Genomic DNA, 19,170 nt, shown 5'->3' on the forward strand with positions numbered 1-19,170 from the left:
CTCCCTTTTTTAAGTTACTAAATTTGTGGTCATCTATTACAGGAGCCACAGAAAACTAAAGAGACAGTCAAGTGGTTTTATTTCAATTCATAGACAATAACCATGAGTTATTGGAGGTACCTTATTAATAAGAGGTACCTAAGAGGTCCTTAGTTAACAAAGCAATTTCCTTAGATATTATTATTCTATATCCGTTTGTTAGCATATAGTGATATATTAACTATTAGAATGATACAGTCTTTAACAATCTCCCTTATTCTTTAATAAATGATTCCCTTTATCCATAATTCTTTTCTGCCTCCAAAGTAAACTTAATACCGCACATACACTAGAATAGCTAAAAAGAGGATAGACAATAGTGAATACGCATATATTTCAATGGGAATACAAAAGGAAAAACCATTTGGCAATTTCTTATAAAGATATATACATGTACTAACCCTACACTTCACCCAGAACTCTCAATCTAGATGTATATATCCTAGAGAAATGAATGCATATATCTATACCAAGACTCATACTCAAATTTTCCAAGCAGCTTTATTCATAATAGCCAGAATGGAAACACTTGCAACATCCACCAGCTGATAAGTGGATAAGCAGATAGTGATACATCTAGTCGGTGGGATACTATTCAGCAATACTGTTGATATAGCTAACATCATGGATGAATCAAAAGTATTGTGCCAGGTAAGAAAAAGCAGACATTATACAATTCTATTTATTAAATTCTAGAAAAGGCAATATAATAATGATGGAAAGCAGATGAGTAGTTGACAGGGGTTACAAAGTTACAAGCTGGGGAAGGGAATTGACTGAAAAGGGGAACAGCGGAACTTTGGGGGTTGATGGCAATTTTCTGTATTTTGATTATAGTGGTAGTTACATGTCTACACATCTGTCAAAACTCATCAAATTACATACTTAAAATTGGTGACTATAGTTACAGATTTTGAATGGGAAGGCTGGGATTTGAGTCTTGGGGGTCTCTTAGATCCTTTTCCTTTGTGCCAGTATGCCTCACTTGACCAAACTGGCAAGGCAAGTTCCATGGATCCCTGACAAGGCAGCCTGCCCTGGTGAAGTGTTTCCTGCACAGGCAGGCACAGTTGATGTCCTGTAGTACTTGGTTTATTTTCCTTGCCTGAAATTTCCGCCATTATTCATTATTTTTTAGAACCCAATGCAGGACAGATCCAAGAAGGAATTGGAGAAGCTGTGAACAACATTGTGAAACATTTTCACAAACCTGAAAAAGAGGTATGATGGGCTATAAAACTTACTGTGGTAGGATTTTAAAGCTGCTTTTATACATGATACATAGGGCAATAAAAAGGTGCTTTAATTTTTATTTGTAAGCTTGCTAGTTAATAGCTGCAAAAACATGTTTCACAGCTACCCTCAGCACTTGCTCCTCTGCTGTTTTCTTAAACGTCGATGCGGGAGCTCATTCTCTGGCACTGTGTGTTGCTCTCCACAGAGAGGAAGCCTCACTGTGCTGCTGTGTGGAGAGAGCGGCTTAGTTGCGGCGCTTGAGCAAGTTTTCCACCATGGCTTCAAATCAGCTCGCATCTTTCACAAGAATGTCTTCATCTGGGACTTCATAGGTAAATTAAAGCTGGTGTACATTGTTGTAAGGTCATTGAAATGTGTCTTAGAAAACTCAAAAAGCCCAAGAATTTGAGCAAATAAGGGTTGGTGTTAAGGGTATATGTTTTTCAAAGTAAATATCAAATAAGCAGTGTCTGTGCTTTTCATTCAGTCAACAAATATCTCTGTGTGTGTGTTCACAATATTCTAAACTATTTTAGATGCTCAAGATATACACTTCAAGTTAAAAGTAAACAAGACACAGAAATTCCTATGGTTGACAAACTTACAATCTTGTGGGGTCAGGAGGGCAAACAATACACAAAATCATAACAGATATGTAATTTATCTGATACGTTGGAAGGTCATCATTGATGCAGACAAAAATGGAGCAAGGCAAAAGGAAACGGAGTGGGAGAACTCTTTTAATTAGGAAGGTTATAGACCTTGTTGATAAGGTACTGTTGAGCAAAGACTTTAAGGACGTGAGGAAGTGAGCCTTGTGAATACCAGGAGGAGAGCACCCCAGGCTGAGACAGGTGCCCTTGCAGAGCAGGGTGGGGCTGTGCTTGGCTTTCTGTAGAGCAGCAAGGAGGTGAGTGTGACTGGAACAGAATGAGGGAGAGAGGTGGGTATTTGGAGAGAGGATCTTTATTGCTAGAGCCGGGTTGTGGAGGGCCTTCTTTGTCTTTGAAAGCAGTTGGTCTTTATCCTGAATGGAATGGGAAGCCATTGGAAGACTTGGCGCTAAGGTGTGCTTAGTTACTCAGTCGTGTTCGACTCCTTTGCGACCCCATGGACTGTAGCCTGCCAGGCTTCTCTGTCCATGGGGATTGGATTCTCCAGGCAAGAATACTCGAGTGGGTTACCACGCCCTTCTCTAGGGGATCTTCCCAACCCAGGGATCAAACCCAGGTCTCCTGCATTACAGGCAGACTCTGAGCTACCAGGGAGCTGAGGAATAGGATATAATTTGTTTTAAAAAGATTACTCTAGTTCTGTGCTATCCAGTATGGTAACCACTAGTCACATGTGGCTATTTAAATTGACTTAATTTAAATCAAATTTTAAATTGACTCCCTTAGTCATACTGGCCCTACAAGGGGCTATAGAATTGGACCTTGCAGATATAGAATGTTTCCATCTTCAGGAAAGTTCAATTAGATTGTGGTTCTCTAGCTCCCTAAACTTTGCATTCTTTATTTTGCTATGCAGCTCTTCTACAATTCACAGTCTCTTTAACAGGGTGATTAATCGTTTCATGTTTTGTAAATAAGACCTGGATGAAATGGTTGGTTTTATCCAAATTTGAACTTTTAGACAAAGAAAGGAAAGTGGACAGAGCTAGGCCCCTAGAGCGGGGTATTTTTTTCCTTTTGGAATGCACTGAATCTTACTAGCCCTGCTTCTGATATGTGTATTAATAACTCTTCCTCAGATTTACTGAAGCAGTTCTGTTTCAAGGACTTTGCTGCAGAATGTTAGCCAGCCATCCTATAACTGGATCAAAGGGCACCACCTCAGTGGCTACCATGTCTTTGCTACTTACGCCTAGAAGGATCCAGTCTTAACAGACAAGACCATGTGTATTTTTTCGTTGCTATCAATTGCCATTTTTGAAGGTATTCTAAAGAGAGTAAGCTTTCTAACCATCTAGAGTGTAGTCTAGATTAGAAAATAAATATCTGGGAGCGTATGGTTCTACCAGGAAACATGGGCCTTTAGGATTTATTGTGAAACCAATGATAAAATAATGGTTTTGGTTTTAGGAATGGCTATAATGCAAAGCATCTTTAGTATTTCCAGAATAAACTGTTTCATCTTTTTGTATATGAAGTATTAATGTGTATTGTGATATCTCTGATTTCCTTCCCCAGAGAGAGCAGTTGCTTATTTTGAAACCACTGACCAGATTCTAGATAATGAAGATGATGTCCTCATTCAGAAATCATCCTGCAAAACCTTCTGCCACTATGTAAATGCTATTAATACTGCACCCCGGAATATTGGGAAGGATGGCAAATTCCAGATCTTAGTTTGCCTTGGAACACGGTATTAAGCCAGTTCTTGACTTTCCCTATCTTTGTCATGTGTTGAACAAGAATTTAGAAAGGTTTATACCAAACCATGCCCCTTCCAAAGCTCTCCGGTTGGTTTCTTCCATTCCAAGTTTTATGAGACTCCTGTTTATTGGGTATTTGCTGTGTGTTGGGCACTATATTTAGCACTTCCCATGTATTATCTCATTTAACCCTCCTATCACTTCACCACCACCACTGCATGAAGGAGCAAGCAATATCCCCACTGTATAGGTGAGAAAATAGAAAGTAGAAGAGGCACAGATAAGTTAACAGACTTTCCAAAGGTCACACAGCTAGAAAGAGGCAGAGCCAAGATTTATACCCAGTGTCACCCCAGAGCCCCAAGCTCTGAACCATGACACAGTACTGCACCACAGACAGGTGGAGGTATTGGACACAACAGCACACTCACACATACATATTTTCTGTACAGAGCTTGTATGGTGTGTACACAGTACCATATTGCTTCAAATTTGATGACACTGTAGAATTCTTACTGTGGAAAGTCTCTTTAAGACAGTTTCCTACCCCTTTCTTTTTGTAAAATGACACATAGGAGCTATACAATCCATTAATTTTAAAACAGCTGTCAGAATTGTAAGAAATGAACCACACAGACCCTTAGAAGATTTTTTATCCGTGCAGTGTTTGTTTTCTTCTAAGCCCCAGCACCTCTTGTAGGATGGCTAGCTGCCTTGTCATGAAGGTATACTGACAGCTGCTCAGCAAGGGTGTCTAAGCAACTTAGCGACAGATACTAATGTCAGTGTAATTAGGAAACATTAAAGATGAGATCCTGTCCTACTGAAACAGCTAGTTAATTGAGCTAAATTCTATATTTCTTCTTAATAAAAGCTGTCCAACTTCAGCTGTGCTTTTTAAGTTCCTTTTGAGCATGATCCTTATCTCCTTTTCTCTCTTTACTGTTGTGATTTATTAAATCAATGTAACACTTACTTTTTGTAAGATCTACTTAATGTTTTCTGCTTTGATTTTATTCTTACCTTTTTATGTTGTGTAAATTTTTTTTTAAAGTGCTAGTCCCTACAATTTAATGGAGGCTTTCTTCCCAAAAGATCTACTGTGGCATGTCTTGTCACAGATGTCTGGATAACATCTCTGTTAAACAATACAAAATGACATTCTGCTTCTTTTTAAAAGAGGTAGAATCAGAATGGAGAATATCTTTACCACATCTAAGTCTTGATGGCCAACTTGTGCAAACTCACTCTTAGAATCTGATAGGTTTCCTTTCCCCCTTAGCGTACACTGTTTCATTACCTTATCTTTTTAACCAGTAATTATCCAACTACTTGACTTTGATTTTCTGTCTGGTGACCTCAGAGCTTGGCTAGATTTCGCCCCATTCAGCCTCGCACCTTCTGTCCAAAGCTCCAGTGTGTGTGTAGTTCTGCAGCAGGGCAGCAGTGCTCAGGACTTGTTTCTGTTTGGGTCTGCAGAGATCGCCTGCTCCCACAGTGGATTCCTCTGTTAGCCGAGTGTCCTGCCATCACCCGAATGTATGAGGAGAGCGCCCTCCTGCGAGATCACATGACGGTCAACTCCCTTATCCGCATTCTGCAGACCATCCAGGACTTCACCATAGTCTTAGAAGGCTCGCTCATCAAAGGAGTGGATGTGTAACCCAATTAGCTAGAAACTCAGACCAGAACCCTTGTTCCTGAACCTTCCCCACAACGGGGACGGATTTGGACTTGTCTGACAAGTCAGTGAGTCACTGCAGGGGCAGCACGGCGTGTCCCCCAATGTGAACAGTCCTCACACTGCAGACAAGGCAAAATGCTGTATTGTAGTTCATTTGAACCTGGAATTTAGTATAAAATAGAGTATTTTCATGTGTTAGATGTGTGTAAATATTCTCTCTTCTTTAAGAAATTCTATTACTCTAATAAGATACTTTTCTTAGATTGAATACTCCTGTAACTTAAAATCAGTAGCTTAAAAGTATTGGGAGTTGGGTAGTGGGGAGAGTGGTGCTAGTCAGGAAGAAGCCAGTAAACATGTAAATATAGTACAACCCATTGGGGCTTTTTATTTCCTCCAGGTACCACAAAGGAATCCAGAAAGCATTGTTATGTACTTGCCAGCCATCCTGGTGTCTTACCCTTTATATTGTGAATGTAAACAGTTTACCTGCTGTAGGGGAGAGTAGCCCTCATTTACATCTTTTAAGTTTCAGATGGTTTCATAATTTGAATTGAGCCACTCTTCCAGTCTTGGAAAAATTTTTTCATCAGCACAAGATAAAGATATAATTCAAATATTTTACATACTGGACCCCAGGAGCTTGGCTACACTGAAAAGAGAACACACAAAGCCCTGAGAAGTCTGTGAGATTGTGGGATTATATTAACTTCTTTACACTTTGGAAAGATTAGCCTAGACTAACTTCATCCTTGACATTTTTATTCTTGTTATTTGAGGGACTTTGGGGAGATGTGAATTTCAGAGTGTTGGCCTCATAGTCTTAAAAACTGCAAATAGCAGTTTGATTCTATACTTTTAATTTGGCCATCTCAACCCTGCAGTTACCTCTCAAGAATAACCACAAACACTCTTTGTTTGGTTTCAATCACCCGCCTCCCCTCTTCCAGTGCCCATCCCCCCTCAGGAAATGGAAAGAATGTCTAAGAAGGAGGAGGACTCTGTGTGGCTTGGAATGTTTTTGTGAAAGTATTTGTTGACCATGATAATGCAAATACCAGAAGAGAGAAAGAATGAACCCTTTCTGGGTGTTTCAGGGCCAGCTGTATGTTCCTTTGTAAGCAGGGGTGAAAATGTAATACTGCGGGCCCAGGAAGGTAAAAGCCAGTACTGCGCAGACTGGCAAAATGGAAGCCAGACAAGAGGCAACAGTTTGGAAGACCAAACGTTGTGAGAAACTTTGCAGTTTGGTGTTTTTTAAGGAAGTTAAATACAGTGTTAGCACGTTACCGTAAGTCTTCATGTTACGGTTGGTCTTGTAAGTAATTTAGACATTTGCACGTTGTTAGCAGTGAAATTGCCTTAGCAGAGCTCCAGGTTTTGTTCCCAGTTGTGACTGAGAAGCAAAGTCATGGCCTCTCAGGACCCTTGTGTCATCTGCGGGTCCTGGGCTTTAGCCAATAGTGTTGCTTCCCTTTTTCTCTTGAGGAAGAAACTAGTGAAATAAGTGCCCCACTCCCGTTATCAAACACTGCATTCAGCCAAGGCACACTCCCTTTTAATATGTGACTGAGTCTTTGAGGAGGTAAGGGAGAACTGAAGGCAGCATTTAGAAACCATGGAAAGGGTTTAAGATGGGTCTGGGTGACCTGGGTAGACCAGAAATTTGTTTGCCTGCAGCTAAAGTTTGCCCACAGTGGTGTGGCTACCCCTGGGACATGGAGAGTCTATTATGGGACATACCCAGAACCTGTTTCACCCAGGTGCTTACTGTTTCAATGATGAGAAACCACAGAATGATCCAATCTAGGGTTTTGTTCTTGTTACCTTTTCCGAAGGCCTTGCTTCTGACACATTCTGGACAAACAGAGAGGTGACTTAGGTTAGCATGCTAGAATTGAGTTGTCTCATCTAGCCTTCTCATTTTACAGATGGGAAGACTTAAGGATCAGAGAGATTAAATACTTACCTGCACACCTGGTCAGTGGCAGCACAGGGTGTAGAATTCATGTTTTTTTAATTATACCAGGCTACATGAGACTGGCCTTCAAGGCATTCATATTAATAATAAGTCTTTCTACCCTTGGATCTTAATTCATCCACCTATATAGGTAGCAGATAATGATTAATATTCATTTACAGTAATAATTTATAGGGATTAATATTCATTTTAACAAATTGACCTTAAGTAATAGAAAATTACACCTGTTGTAAAAAGTAGGAGCAGGAATTCCCTGGCAGTCCAGTGATTAGGATTCCACACTTTTACTGCTGAGGACCTGGGTTTCATCCCTGGTCAGGGAACAAGCCTTATGGCACGGCCAAAAACAAAACTAGGAGCAAAAGTGGATTTCAGACCTGTGAGTAAAACCATTACTTTAGAAAGTAATACCCCCCAAGAGTTTGACCTGAAATTTCATCCCATTTTCTATTATCTGACTACAGTAGTGAAATGACCAATTTCAGAAGAAGAAATCACACCAGAACGGACACATCGTCTAGAATGCTGTGCCCTTTAGTTATCACCGTGGGAGTCTATACACAGTCCAGTCACACAGCCTGTGCTTCACACCCCTCGGACCTCCTTATGAGCTGCCCGAATGCCCTATAGCCCATTCTTTTGAATATTTCTAGTGATGGGTAATGGTGGCTTTTCAGAAGAAATTTTCTATTTGAAAACAAAAAGTTCTTAGAACCCAAGTTGATGAATGAAAAGGATACTTATGCAGAGTTTGGGGTCATGTAAGAGATACAGTAAGTAAGACAATTCTTACATGGCTTATAACTGTCTTTGAGTATCAAAGTATTTTGAGCAGGACAGCAGCAAAATTCTTAGAATAAATGTACCTATAAGTGTACACAGCCTTCCGACCTGACTTTGGAAAGTCACTCAGAGGTATACTTTTTGCTGTTAATATATTAGTATATCACTATATCATCATACTTCAAAGTTAAAGTATACAAAAATCAAATTTGACTTTTTTCTTCAAAATAAATTAAAAGTTGTGCCTGGAGTCATGATTAGTATTTTCACAAAATAGCTTAAGAAGAAATTATTTTAAAATTAAATTGTCAAAAATGTTACCTCTTGAAATACTTATCTTCCAAGTGTTTTTCAAATGTTCTGAAAGTCCTAATAATCACCTTTTTGATATAGGGCCATTACACCAGTGTTGGTATTATGTGTGAGACCCTGAAGCCCTGTTCTGTTTGGGGGCTCGTCTGCGCCTTAAATGACTGCGGCTCAGTGTGGAGCAGTATAAAGCAGTGTTCTCAGTGGAGAAAATGGGGCTACTGAGAACAGAAGGAAGGCCTCCCGACCTTCCCTTCCTCTTTCCCACTGTGGCAAGAATCTGGTAGAAGAAACCGAAAGCTTGCAAAATTTATGATTTCCCTCTAAATTTTATTTTAAATATTTCATACATTTTGTACCTTTTGTAACCCTGTGGTATTTACTTTAACATGGCTTTTTAAGAAATCATTTTAATGAACTTCTGTCACACTGTATGAATATACAGGGGAAATACTGAATTGCTCATATTTCCTTTTTTGGCAATAAAGCACTGTTATATGTAAATGGGAATAAAAGAGGGATGGAGACTATACATAACAGTTTGTGTATAGTAAATGCTGACCCCTCAGATACTTTGAAACATGAGGCAACAGACAAGGACCTCAGATTGCCCAGGGAAATATTTATTTGACAGCATTGGGAGTGTAGCTGTTAATTATAAAATAGCTTCTTTCTGCTAAGAATTATGATTTTTCAGTAGATTTTCATTTTGAGAACTGTTGAGTATTTTCTCTGTGAGGTTTATAGAAACTAGTCTATCTTTTTCACCATTTGGAAGGACAATCTGAACCATAGCTATTTATATTTCAGTATTAATACACCTTCATTGATTGAGAATGGAGTCTTGAGATCTTCTCTACTTTTATAAAGTGAATTCTATTTCCACGTCATCCATGTCATTTGAAGTCCGTGTTTCTTATATAAGTACTTGTTATATTACCTTTTAGTGTAAAAGGAGAAACAAATAATAAACTACTAGGTCTCTTATTCCTATTAAAATCCATTTATAAAACTCTTGAATCAAACTGATTTCCAAGCTTTTTGAAGAGGATACCAATGGAGTGTGATCAGAATAATCCAAGGAGAACCTCATCCTTTCAGATCTTAGCAGCCCTGATTGTCCTCTCAAGGACAAAATAAAGATTGGATCCAGAAAGGTATCACACTGAGCAATTAATATCAGAGTGAAAAAAAATCATCAAAAACATTCTCCTCATTTGAATGAATCCAGGGTATCCTTGGGTTATGTGGGAGGGAATTACGCTTTGACACATTTACCTAAATGTATTTGTGTGTGGCCCAGTCTTTATTCCAAACACCAGACAGATCTTGTTAACAGTAGAGAGGTATGGTGAGAGTTCCTGTTGTCAATCAAATGAGGGTGTTAAACATATAGAAAGAATTCTCTGTGTTACACTTGAACCATGTATAAATGTATCCTGTGTGTCTTTTTTTTAAATAAGCATTTCTGCATTTAAATTATATATTTTTTTCTTTGTATTGTTAACAAAATGCATCAGAACTGGATTTTTTTTTCATCTGAACATAATTAAAATTTAAAAAGTATTGTGATATCAAGCACTTTAACATATGTATCAGAGAAACTGATGTGGGTTTTTCAGGTTTTGGAGTACATTTAAATATGACTTTTCATGCTTTGTTCTTTACAAATAAAACTGTGGGGTTGATACTTTGTTTTGCTTCATTATTGTAGAACCTTAATACTGAGTAGTGCACAGGGCCAGTGACTCCAGAAAGTAGAGCAATAAGGCCATTATGAGAGAAAGCTACATGAAACCATTATGTGGTAGAAATATGAGCTTCCCAGATGGCACAGTGGTAAAGAATCCATCTGCCAGTGCAAGAGGCACAAGTGTAGATGTGGGTTCAATCCCTGGGTCGGGAAGATCTCCTGAAGTAGGAAATGGCAACCTGCTCTAGGATTCTTGCCTGAAGAATTCCACGGAGTGCGTACACACATGCATTCAGGCGCGCATGCACACACACACACACACACACACACACACACGATAGAAATATAATCTGCTGGGCAACTGGTTATTCCAGAAGCGGTAAAAAGAAAATGTGAACCCTATCTCACACCATACAGAAAAATCAGTTCTTAGCTTAACAATCTAAACATAAACAGCAAAAACAATTTTTGAAAGAAAATGTAGAATGTATTTATGAATTTGGGATAAACAAGACGTTCAAAAATAACTAGCACTGTAGTCCTTACTAAAAGTGAAAGGCAGAGATGCATTGATTATTCACCACATGTTAAGCATTACTTTAGGTTATGACCATGCAGCAGTTTAAACACACACACACATCAGATTCCTGCTTTTATGGAATTTATATTCTAATGGAGCAAATTACCTAATAAACATGACAAGTAATACATATAGTTGATGTTTAGTCGCTGAGTCATGTCCAACACTTTTGTGACCCCATGGACTGTAGCCCACCAGGCTCCTCTGTCCATGGAATTTTCCAGGCAAGAATACTGGAGTGGGTTCCTATTTCTTTCTCCAGGGAATGTTCCTACCCAGGGACCAAACCCACATCTCCCGCATTGGCAGGCAGATTCTTTACCAACTGAGCCACCTGGGAAGCCCAATACATATAATAATTAGATAACAGTAATAACAAGCAAAGAAGAAGAAGGATTGAAAGTGTGGCTGGGGCTGCTTAAAGATGGACTGCAATTGTAAAGTGGGTTAGCCAGGGAAAGCCTCACTGAAAATGGAGTTGTCTTTAGCTGCGATTGGAAAAAGCGTAAGAGAAACAAGTTTGCAGGAGGAACATCAAGAGCTTACTTTTGGCTGTAAGTTTGGCATGCCTGTTAGACATCCAAGTAAAGATGTTGGATAGTTGCACTATGGATTCTGAGTTCAGGGGAAAATAATGGTGTATTTGTCAGGATCCAAATCAAGAGACAGAAACCACATAGCAATCTGAAGAGAGGTAGTTTAATGTTTAGAACTGTTAGAATTATCCAGAGAAACAGAGCTAAGGATGTATACAGATGTGTGTGTGTGTGTATATGTATAGAGAGAGATTTATTTTAAGGAATCACCTGACAGTTGTGGAGCCATGGTAAATCCAAAATTTGCAGGTTAGGCTGGTGGACTGGAGACCCAAGGAAGGAACTGTAGTTCAAGTTCAAAGATAACTGACTGGCAGAATTTCTTCTTGCTCAAACGAGGTCAGCCTATGCTGAATTGAGGCCTTCAACAGATTGGATACATTATGGAGGATAATCTGCTTTACTCAAAGTCTACCAATGTAAATGTTTGTCTCATCTGAAGAACACCGTCACAGAAACTTCCAGAATAATGTCTGATTAAATATCTGGGTACCACGGCCCAGCTAAGTTAATGCATAAAATTAACCATCACAGACTACTATAATAAGAAACTGGAATGATGAAGGATTTGCTACTAAGCAATAAAAAGAACTCTAAAGAATACAAAAATAGCACATATGGGGAGCAGCTACCAACTCTAGGGCTGAGGCAAGGTAAACCTCAAAGAGCCCCCTCCCACTTAGGCTGAGAGTCAGACTTTATTAAAGAGGGCACAGCCATGGCCCGCTAGCTGGCAGAGGAGCTCACTGAGATGCTGCACCAGTGCCACTTGTTTGGAATCTGCTGTCAGGTGCCAGGGAAACATCCTTGGAGAGGTGGCATAGCCCAGAACTTGCTGGAAAGCCACTGGAGAAGGAGGTGCCAGGGAAGCCCTGCATGGAGAGGTGTGATACCAGTAAAGCTCACTACAGAGCCCCCCAAGCCTCCCTACCACAAGAGGTTAGCCTCTGAGACCACAAGGACTTCCCTTGTGGCTCAGCTGGTAAAGAATCCACCTGCAGTGCAGGAGACCTGGGTTCGATCCCTGGGTTGGGAAGATCCCCTGGAGAAGGGAAAGGCTTCCCACGCCAGAATTCTGGCCTGGAGAATTCCGTGGACCATATTGTCCATGGGGTTGCAAAGAGTCAGACACGACTGAGCGATTTTCACTTTCACTTTCCACAAGAGCCAGGAGCTGCACGCTGGAGGAGCTCACAGAGGAGAGCACAGCAGAAGCTGGAAGAGAAGCTCCCTCCTCCAGTGCCTCTCCAGTGCATTCTATTAACAAAGATTAACACTGTGCCACCTGTCAGAAATGTTTACAAGAAGGTCTAGCTCCATTGTTGCAGAGCAAGATTTTTATTGCTATGGGGCAATAAATTGATAACTGCTCCAGACAGTTTAGTTCCTTATATTCAGTTAAGGAGGAAACAAAGGAGGGGAGTAGGAAAATGCAGGAGAAGATACGAAGATAGTGAGCAAATGTCTCCAAATTTTATGAGGTAATGATTTAGAGCGGACACTGTCTGCCATGTTCATTTGAACTTAGTCCAGATGTATACAATTTTCACCAGTGCTCTTTAAAATATTGACCAACTGCAGTTATTATAATAAGGTCAGGAGGCTTTTGCAGTATAAGGGAAAGAAGACATCAGTGGTCGCAATGGTGAAAAGCATTGGGTATGGGTATATTTTGAAGCTAAAGTCAGAAAGTTTCCTGATGGATTGAATATCGGGGATGAGGAAGAGTCAAAAATGACTCCAAGGGAAACCAGGAGAGCCACTAGAATCGTCACCTGCCTCAAGAATGTCAGGCTAGTGGCATCTTTCACCACCAGAGGCCTCACTCTAATTCTGCCCACACTCAGCTCACGCACTAAGTACACCATCACGATCAACCAGGCCACACCCTACACCTACCTACCCAGTGCTCTTTCAAGACGATGGGAACAGGCCCAACATGCCTAGCCACCCCCAGACCCTCAGAGCGTTGGAATGGCTGAAATGGTGGAAGAACTGTGAGCTCCTCTGTTGACAGGGACAGGGCCCCTCCCCGGTGGCCCCCAATAAAAATGGGAAAACCAAAAACGAAAATGACTCCAAGGATTTTGACCTGAACAAATGGGAAAGGAGAGGCTAGAATTTCTACTAACTGAGATAAGTAAGGATGTGGGGAGAACAGGATTTAAAGACAGATCAGGAGTTCAGTTTTGGACATGTTAAATTTCAGATATTGACTAGACATCCAAGTGAAAATGGTGAACAGGAAATTGAATGTCTGAGTCTGGATCTTCTGGGCTATTGGACTTCTGATATGCATTTTGGAGTTGCTGGCCTGTATAGATAGAATTTAATGTTATAAAATTAGATGAGGACACAAAAGGAGTAAGTTATTAAATAATCTCTCAAAACTTTAATTTTAATTTTCCAGTATTGTGACATAATTTACTGTTTGACATTTACATTACTCTCAGTGTTTCACTATTCTGAACAATACTATAATGAACAAACATCCTTGCTTTGTGAGAAATTACCATTTTTGTAGGTCAAAGACAAATGTCAACTCCATATGATTCAACCTAATATTTTTGATAATTCTTTTGGTTCTTTATCCTGATATGTGCTTTACTTTGATTAAAATAGATACTGTAACCTAGATGGAGCAATTACTCTCTGAGCAATCTAAAAATAAATCACTCTAGTCAGAGCCAACATGTGGGCCAGATGTTCCTTATACTCAACATAACCTGGAGGCCTTTTACCTACCCATACTACCTACCTACTACTCATACCACCTAGCTACTTGTGTTAAGTGCCCCAAAACTTTTCCTTGATTTCCCTCTTACATCCTGTTCAAAAGCAGCAGAACTTCAAAATGCCTGGACACAAAAACAATGGACTCAATAAGAAATAGACAAAGTCTCAGTTATAGTAAGATAAAGCTCTCCTTTCTCAATAATTGATAAAGAAATGGATAACAGTAGAAACACAGAGGACTTGCACAACAGTACCAACCAACTTGACCTAATTGGTATTATTAGAATGTCCACCACCACCAGAATACAAATTCTTTTCAAGTACACAAAGAACACTTACCAAGATTGCCCATATTCAGGTCAATAAAACATGTCAAATTTAAAAAGATTTAAGTCATGCAAAGTATGTTCTTTGGCCACAAGGGTCAAAAAATGAATCAAAACTGAAAGCAGCAAGTATTTTGAACCAAATGAAAATAAAGCATATCAATATTTGTGGGATACATCGAAAGCAGCTCTTAAAAAGAAATTAATTGCATTGAGCACCTCTGTTGAGAAAAAAAAAAGATCTCAAATCAATGACATATTCTTCAACCTTTAAAAACCTAAAAACAATAATAGTAATAAAAATAAAGATCAGAGCAGAAATCAATTAAACAGAAAACAGAAAAAGAAAATCAGTGAAAACAGAAGGTGGTTCTTTGAGAAACCAATAAATTTGATAAAACTTTAGCCAGACTGATTACAGGAAAAAAAAAAAAAAAGACACAAATTGCCACATAAGAATGAGAGAGGTGATGCAAATACAGACATTACATACATTAAAAAGATAATAAGAGAATATTATGAGAATCTTTTTGGCAAGAAATTCTGTATCTTAGATGGTAGATAAATTTCTTAAAGACATTAACTACCAAAGATCACTTAGGAAACAGATAAAATGAGTAGCCTATATGTATTATATTAAAGAAATTGAATTTGTTATTCAACTTTTTTTATCTTTGTCATCTGAGTTTGTTTCCAAGGCAAAACATTCAACATCACAGTAATCCAAGTCGATGCCCCAACCTAGACTAATGCCAAAGAAGCTGAAGTTGAACGATTCTAGGAAGATCTATAAGACCTCCTAGAACAAACACCAAAAAAAGATGTCCTTTTCATTATAGGGGACTGGAATGCGAAAGTAGGAAGGTAGGAAGAGAAACCTCGAATAAGAGGCAAGTTTGGCCTTGGAGTACAAAATGAAGGCAAAGGCTAACAGAGTTTTGCCAAGAGAACACACAAGTCATAGCAAATACCCTCTTCCAACAGCACAAGAGATGACTGTATGCAGGGACATCACCAGATGGTCAATACTGAATCAGATTTACTATATTCTTTGAAGCCAAAGATGGAGAAGCTCTATACAGTTGACAAAAGAAGACCAGTAGCTGACAGTGGCTCAGATTATGAGCTTCTTATTGCAAAACTCAGACTTACATTGAAGAAAGTAGGGAAAACCACTAGGCCATTCAAGTACGACCTAAGTCAAATCCCTATGATTATACAGTAGAGGTGACAAATAGATTCACGGGACTAGATCTGTTAGACACAGTGCCTGAAGAAATAAGGACAAAGGTTCATAACATTGTACAGAGGGTGGTGACCAAAACCATCCCCAAGAAAAAGAAATGCAAGAAGGCAAGGTGGTTGTCTGAGGAGGCCTTACAAATAGTTGAGAAAAGAAGAGAAATGAAAGGAAAGGAGAAAGGGGAAGACATGCCCAAATGAACGCAGATTTCCAAAGAAGAGCACGGAGAGATAAGAAAGCCTTCCTCCGTGATCACAGCGAAGAGATAGAGGAAAACAATGAGATCATGCTGTGAAAGCGCTGCACTCAAATATGCCAGCAAAATTGGAAAACTCAGCAGTGGCCACAGGACTGGAAAAGTCAGTTTTCATTCCAATCCCAAAGAAGGGCAAGGCCAAAGAATGTTCAAATTACTGTATAATTGCATTCTTTTCACATGCCAGCAAGATTATGCTCAAAATCCTTCAAGCTAGGCTTCAGCAGTATGTGAATCGAGAACTTCCAGATGTTCAAGTTAGATTTACAAAAGGCAGAGGAACCAGAGATCAAATTGCCAACATATGCCAGACCATCGAAAAAGCAAGGAAATTTAAAAAAAAAAAAAAAAATCAACTTCTGCTTCACTGACTATGCTAAAGTCTTTGACTGTGTGGATCACAACAAACTGTGGAAGATTCTTAATGAGATGGGAATACCACAACACATTACCTGCCTCCTGAGAAATGTGCGTGCAGACAAGAAGCAACAGTTAGAACTGGACACGGAACAATGGACTGGTTCAAAATTGGGAAAGAAGTACGTCAAGGCTGTATGTTGTCACCCTGCTTATTTAACTTCTATGCAGAGTATATCATGCAAAATGCTGGGCTGGATGAAGCATAGGCTGGAATCAAGATTGCCAGGAGAAATATCAACCACCTCAGATATGTAGGTGATACCATTTTAATGGCAGAAAGTGAAGGGGATCTAAAGAGCCTCTTGATGAAGGTGAAATGGCAAAGTGAAAAAGCTGGCTTAAAACTCGATATTCAAAAAATTAAGATCATGCCATCCGGTCCTATCACTTCAAGGCAAACAGATGGGGAAAATGTGGAAACGGTGTCAGATTTCATTTTCTTGGGCTCCAAAATCACTGCAGACGGTGACTGCAGCCTTGAAATTAAAAGACGCTTGCTTCTTAGAAGAACAACTATGACAAACCTATACAGTGTATTAAAAAGGAGACATCATTTTGCAGACAAAGGTACATATAGTCAAAGCTAAGTATGGTACCTTTTCTGCTAGTTGTGTATGGATGTGAGAGTTGGACTATAATGAATGCTGAGTGCCGAAGAAGTGATGCTTTCAACAGACGTGTACCCCAGTGTTCATCGCAGCACTGTTTACAATAGCCAGGAGGACGTGGAAGCAACCTAGATGTCCACTGGCAGATGAATGGATAAGAAAGCTGTGGTACATATACACAATGGAATATTACTCAGTTATTAAAAAGAACGCATTTTAATCAGTTCTAATGAGGTGGATGAAACTGGAGCCTATTATACAGAGTGAAGTAGGTCAGAAAGAAAAACACCAATACAGTATATTAACGCATATATATATGGAATTTAGAAAAATAATAACAAGGATCCTCTATGTGAGACAGCAAAAGAGACACAGATATAAAGAACAGACTTTTGGACTCTGGGAGAAAGCGAGGGTGGGATGATTTGAGAGAATATAATAACATATATATTATCATATGTGAAATAGATCGCCAGTCCAGGTTTGATGCATGGGCCAGGGTGCTCAGGGCTGGTGCACTGGGATGACCCTGAGGGATGTGATGGAGACAGAGGTGGGAGGGGGGTTCAGGATGGGGAACACATGTACACCCATGGCTGATTCATGTCAATGTATGGCAAAAACTACTACAATATTGTAAAGTAATTAGCCTCCAATTAAAAGAAATAATTAAAAAAAAAAAAGAATTGATGCTTTCAAACTGTGGTCCTGGAGAAGATTCTTGAGAGTCCCTTGGACAATGAGATGAAACCAGTCAATCCTAAAAGAAATCAACCCTGAATATTCATTGGAAGGACTGATGCTGAAGCTGAAACTCCAATACTTTGGCCACCTAATGCAAAGAGCTGACTCATTAGGAAAAAAACTTGATTCTGGGAAAGATCGAGGGCAAGAGGAGAAGAGGGTGACAGAGGATGAGATGGTTGGATAGCATCACTGACTCAACGGACATGAGTTTGAGCAAGTGCCAGGAGATAGTGAAGGACAGGGAAGCCTGGTGTGCTGCAGTTCATGGGTCACAAATAGTCAGACACAACTTAGCACCTGAACAACAACAAATTAACCTTCTCCCAAAGAAAAACTCCAAGTCCAGATAATTTTACTAGTGAATTCTATCCAAAATTTAAGGAATAAATAATGAAAATTCCATACAAAGTCTTCCAGAAAATGGATAAAGAAGTCTGTGTTAGTTTGTTAGGGCTGCCATAACAAAGACTAGTTGGCTTAAGCAACAGAAATTTATTTTCTCAATATTCCGAAGGCTAAAATTCTGATAGCATGGTGTCAGCAGGACTGGTTTCTTCCGCGGCCTTTCTCTTTGACTTACAGATGGCTGTCCTCTCTCTGTCTTCATATGGTCTTCTCTCAGTGGATGTCTGGTCCTAACTTCCTCTTCCTCTAAGGTCACCAGTCATATTGGATTAGGGCCAACCCTAATGACTTCATTTCAACTTACCTCTTTAAAGACCTTATCTCCAAATACTGTCACAATCTGAGGTACTGGGGGTTAGGATTTCAACACATGAACTCTGAGAGGATACAATTCAGCCCACGACAAGGTAATACTTCCCAACACATCCCATGAGTCAGCACTGCCCTGATACCAATATCAAACAAACTACAAGAAAAGAAAAATACAGACCAAGAACTCTTATGAAGGTAGGTGTTAAAATTCTTAACAAAATATTAATTCAAATTCTATGATACAAATATATGTCATGTCTAATTGGGGTCTATTAGGGAAAACAAGGTTGGGTTAACATTCAATCAAGCAATATAATTCACCATACTTACAGACTAAAAAAATAAAAGCAAGTTATAGGCTCATCCCAATACAGGCAAAAAAATTGACAAATTCTAAAAAAGCAAAATGGCTGTCTGGGGAGGCCTTACAAATAGCTGTGAAAAGAAGAGAAGCGAAAAGCAAAGGAGAAAAGGAAAGATATAAACATCTGAATGCAGAGTTCCAAAGAATAGCAAGAAGAGATAAGAAAGCCTTCTTCAGCCATCAATGCAAAGAAATAGAGGAAAACAACAGAATGGGAAAGACTAGGGATCTCTTCAACAAAATCACAGATACCATAAAGGATAGAAATAGTATGGACCTAACAGAAGCAGAAGATATTAAGAAGAGATGGCAAGAATACACAGAAGAACTGTACAAAAAAGATCTTCACGACGTAGATAATCACGATGGTGTGATCACTGACCTAGAGCCAGACATCCTGGAATGTGAAGTCAAGTGGGCCTTAGAAAGCATCACTACGAACAAAGCTAGTGGAGATAATGGAATTCCAGTTGAG

The 19,170-nt window shown here is 39.4% G+C and overlaps 1 protein-coding gene and 1 long non-coding RNA gene across 11 annotated transcripts in view; one reads left to right on the plus strand and one right to left on the minus strand.

The window, feature by feature from the left end:
• Positions 1-10,099, plus strand: part of DENND5B (DENN domain containing 5B) — a 224,053-nt gene extending 213,954 nt beyond the window's left edge. For all 9 annotated transcript variants that reach the window (XM_086401458.1, XM_086401461.1, XM_086401460.1 and 6 more), the window contains 4 exons: positions 1,178-1,260; positions 1,481-1,607; positions 3,468-3,642; positions 5,132-10,099. In XM_086401458.1, coding sequence (XP_086257584.1) covers positions 1,178-1,260; positions 1,481-1,607; positions 3,468-3,642; positions 5,132-5,315 — 569 coding nt within the window. In that variant the 3' untranslated portion in view covers positions 5,316-10,099. The remainder of the gene's footprint in view (positions 1-1,177; positions 1,261-1,480; positions 1,608-3,467; positions 3,643-5,131) is intronic.
• Positions 1,219-5,180, minus strand: LOC147372504 (uncharacterized). Of its 2 annotated transcripts, none has more exons than XR_015164138.1 (2): positions 5,051-5,180; positions 1,219-1,249 (listed from the first exon to the last, which is right to left on the minus strand). It is a non-coding gene; the product is annotated as an uncharacterized LOC147372504 (long non-coding RNA). The 2 variants fall into 2 exon arrangements; XR_015164139.1 differs by having other exon boundaries at positions 4,953-5,069.
• Positions 10,100-19,170: the final 9,071 nt, after the last annotated feature.

This window comes from Bos grunniens, chromosome 5 (assembly GCF_055505025.1).
Source record: "Bos grunniens cultivar Pamir isolate PY7600 chromosome 5, Bosgru_T2T1.0, whole genome shotgun sequence".
NCBI lineage: Eukaryota > Metazoa > Chordata > Mammalia > Artiodactyla > Bovidae > Bos > Bos grunniens.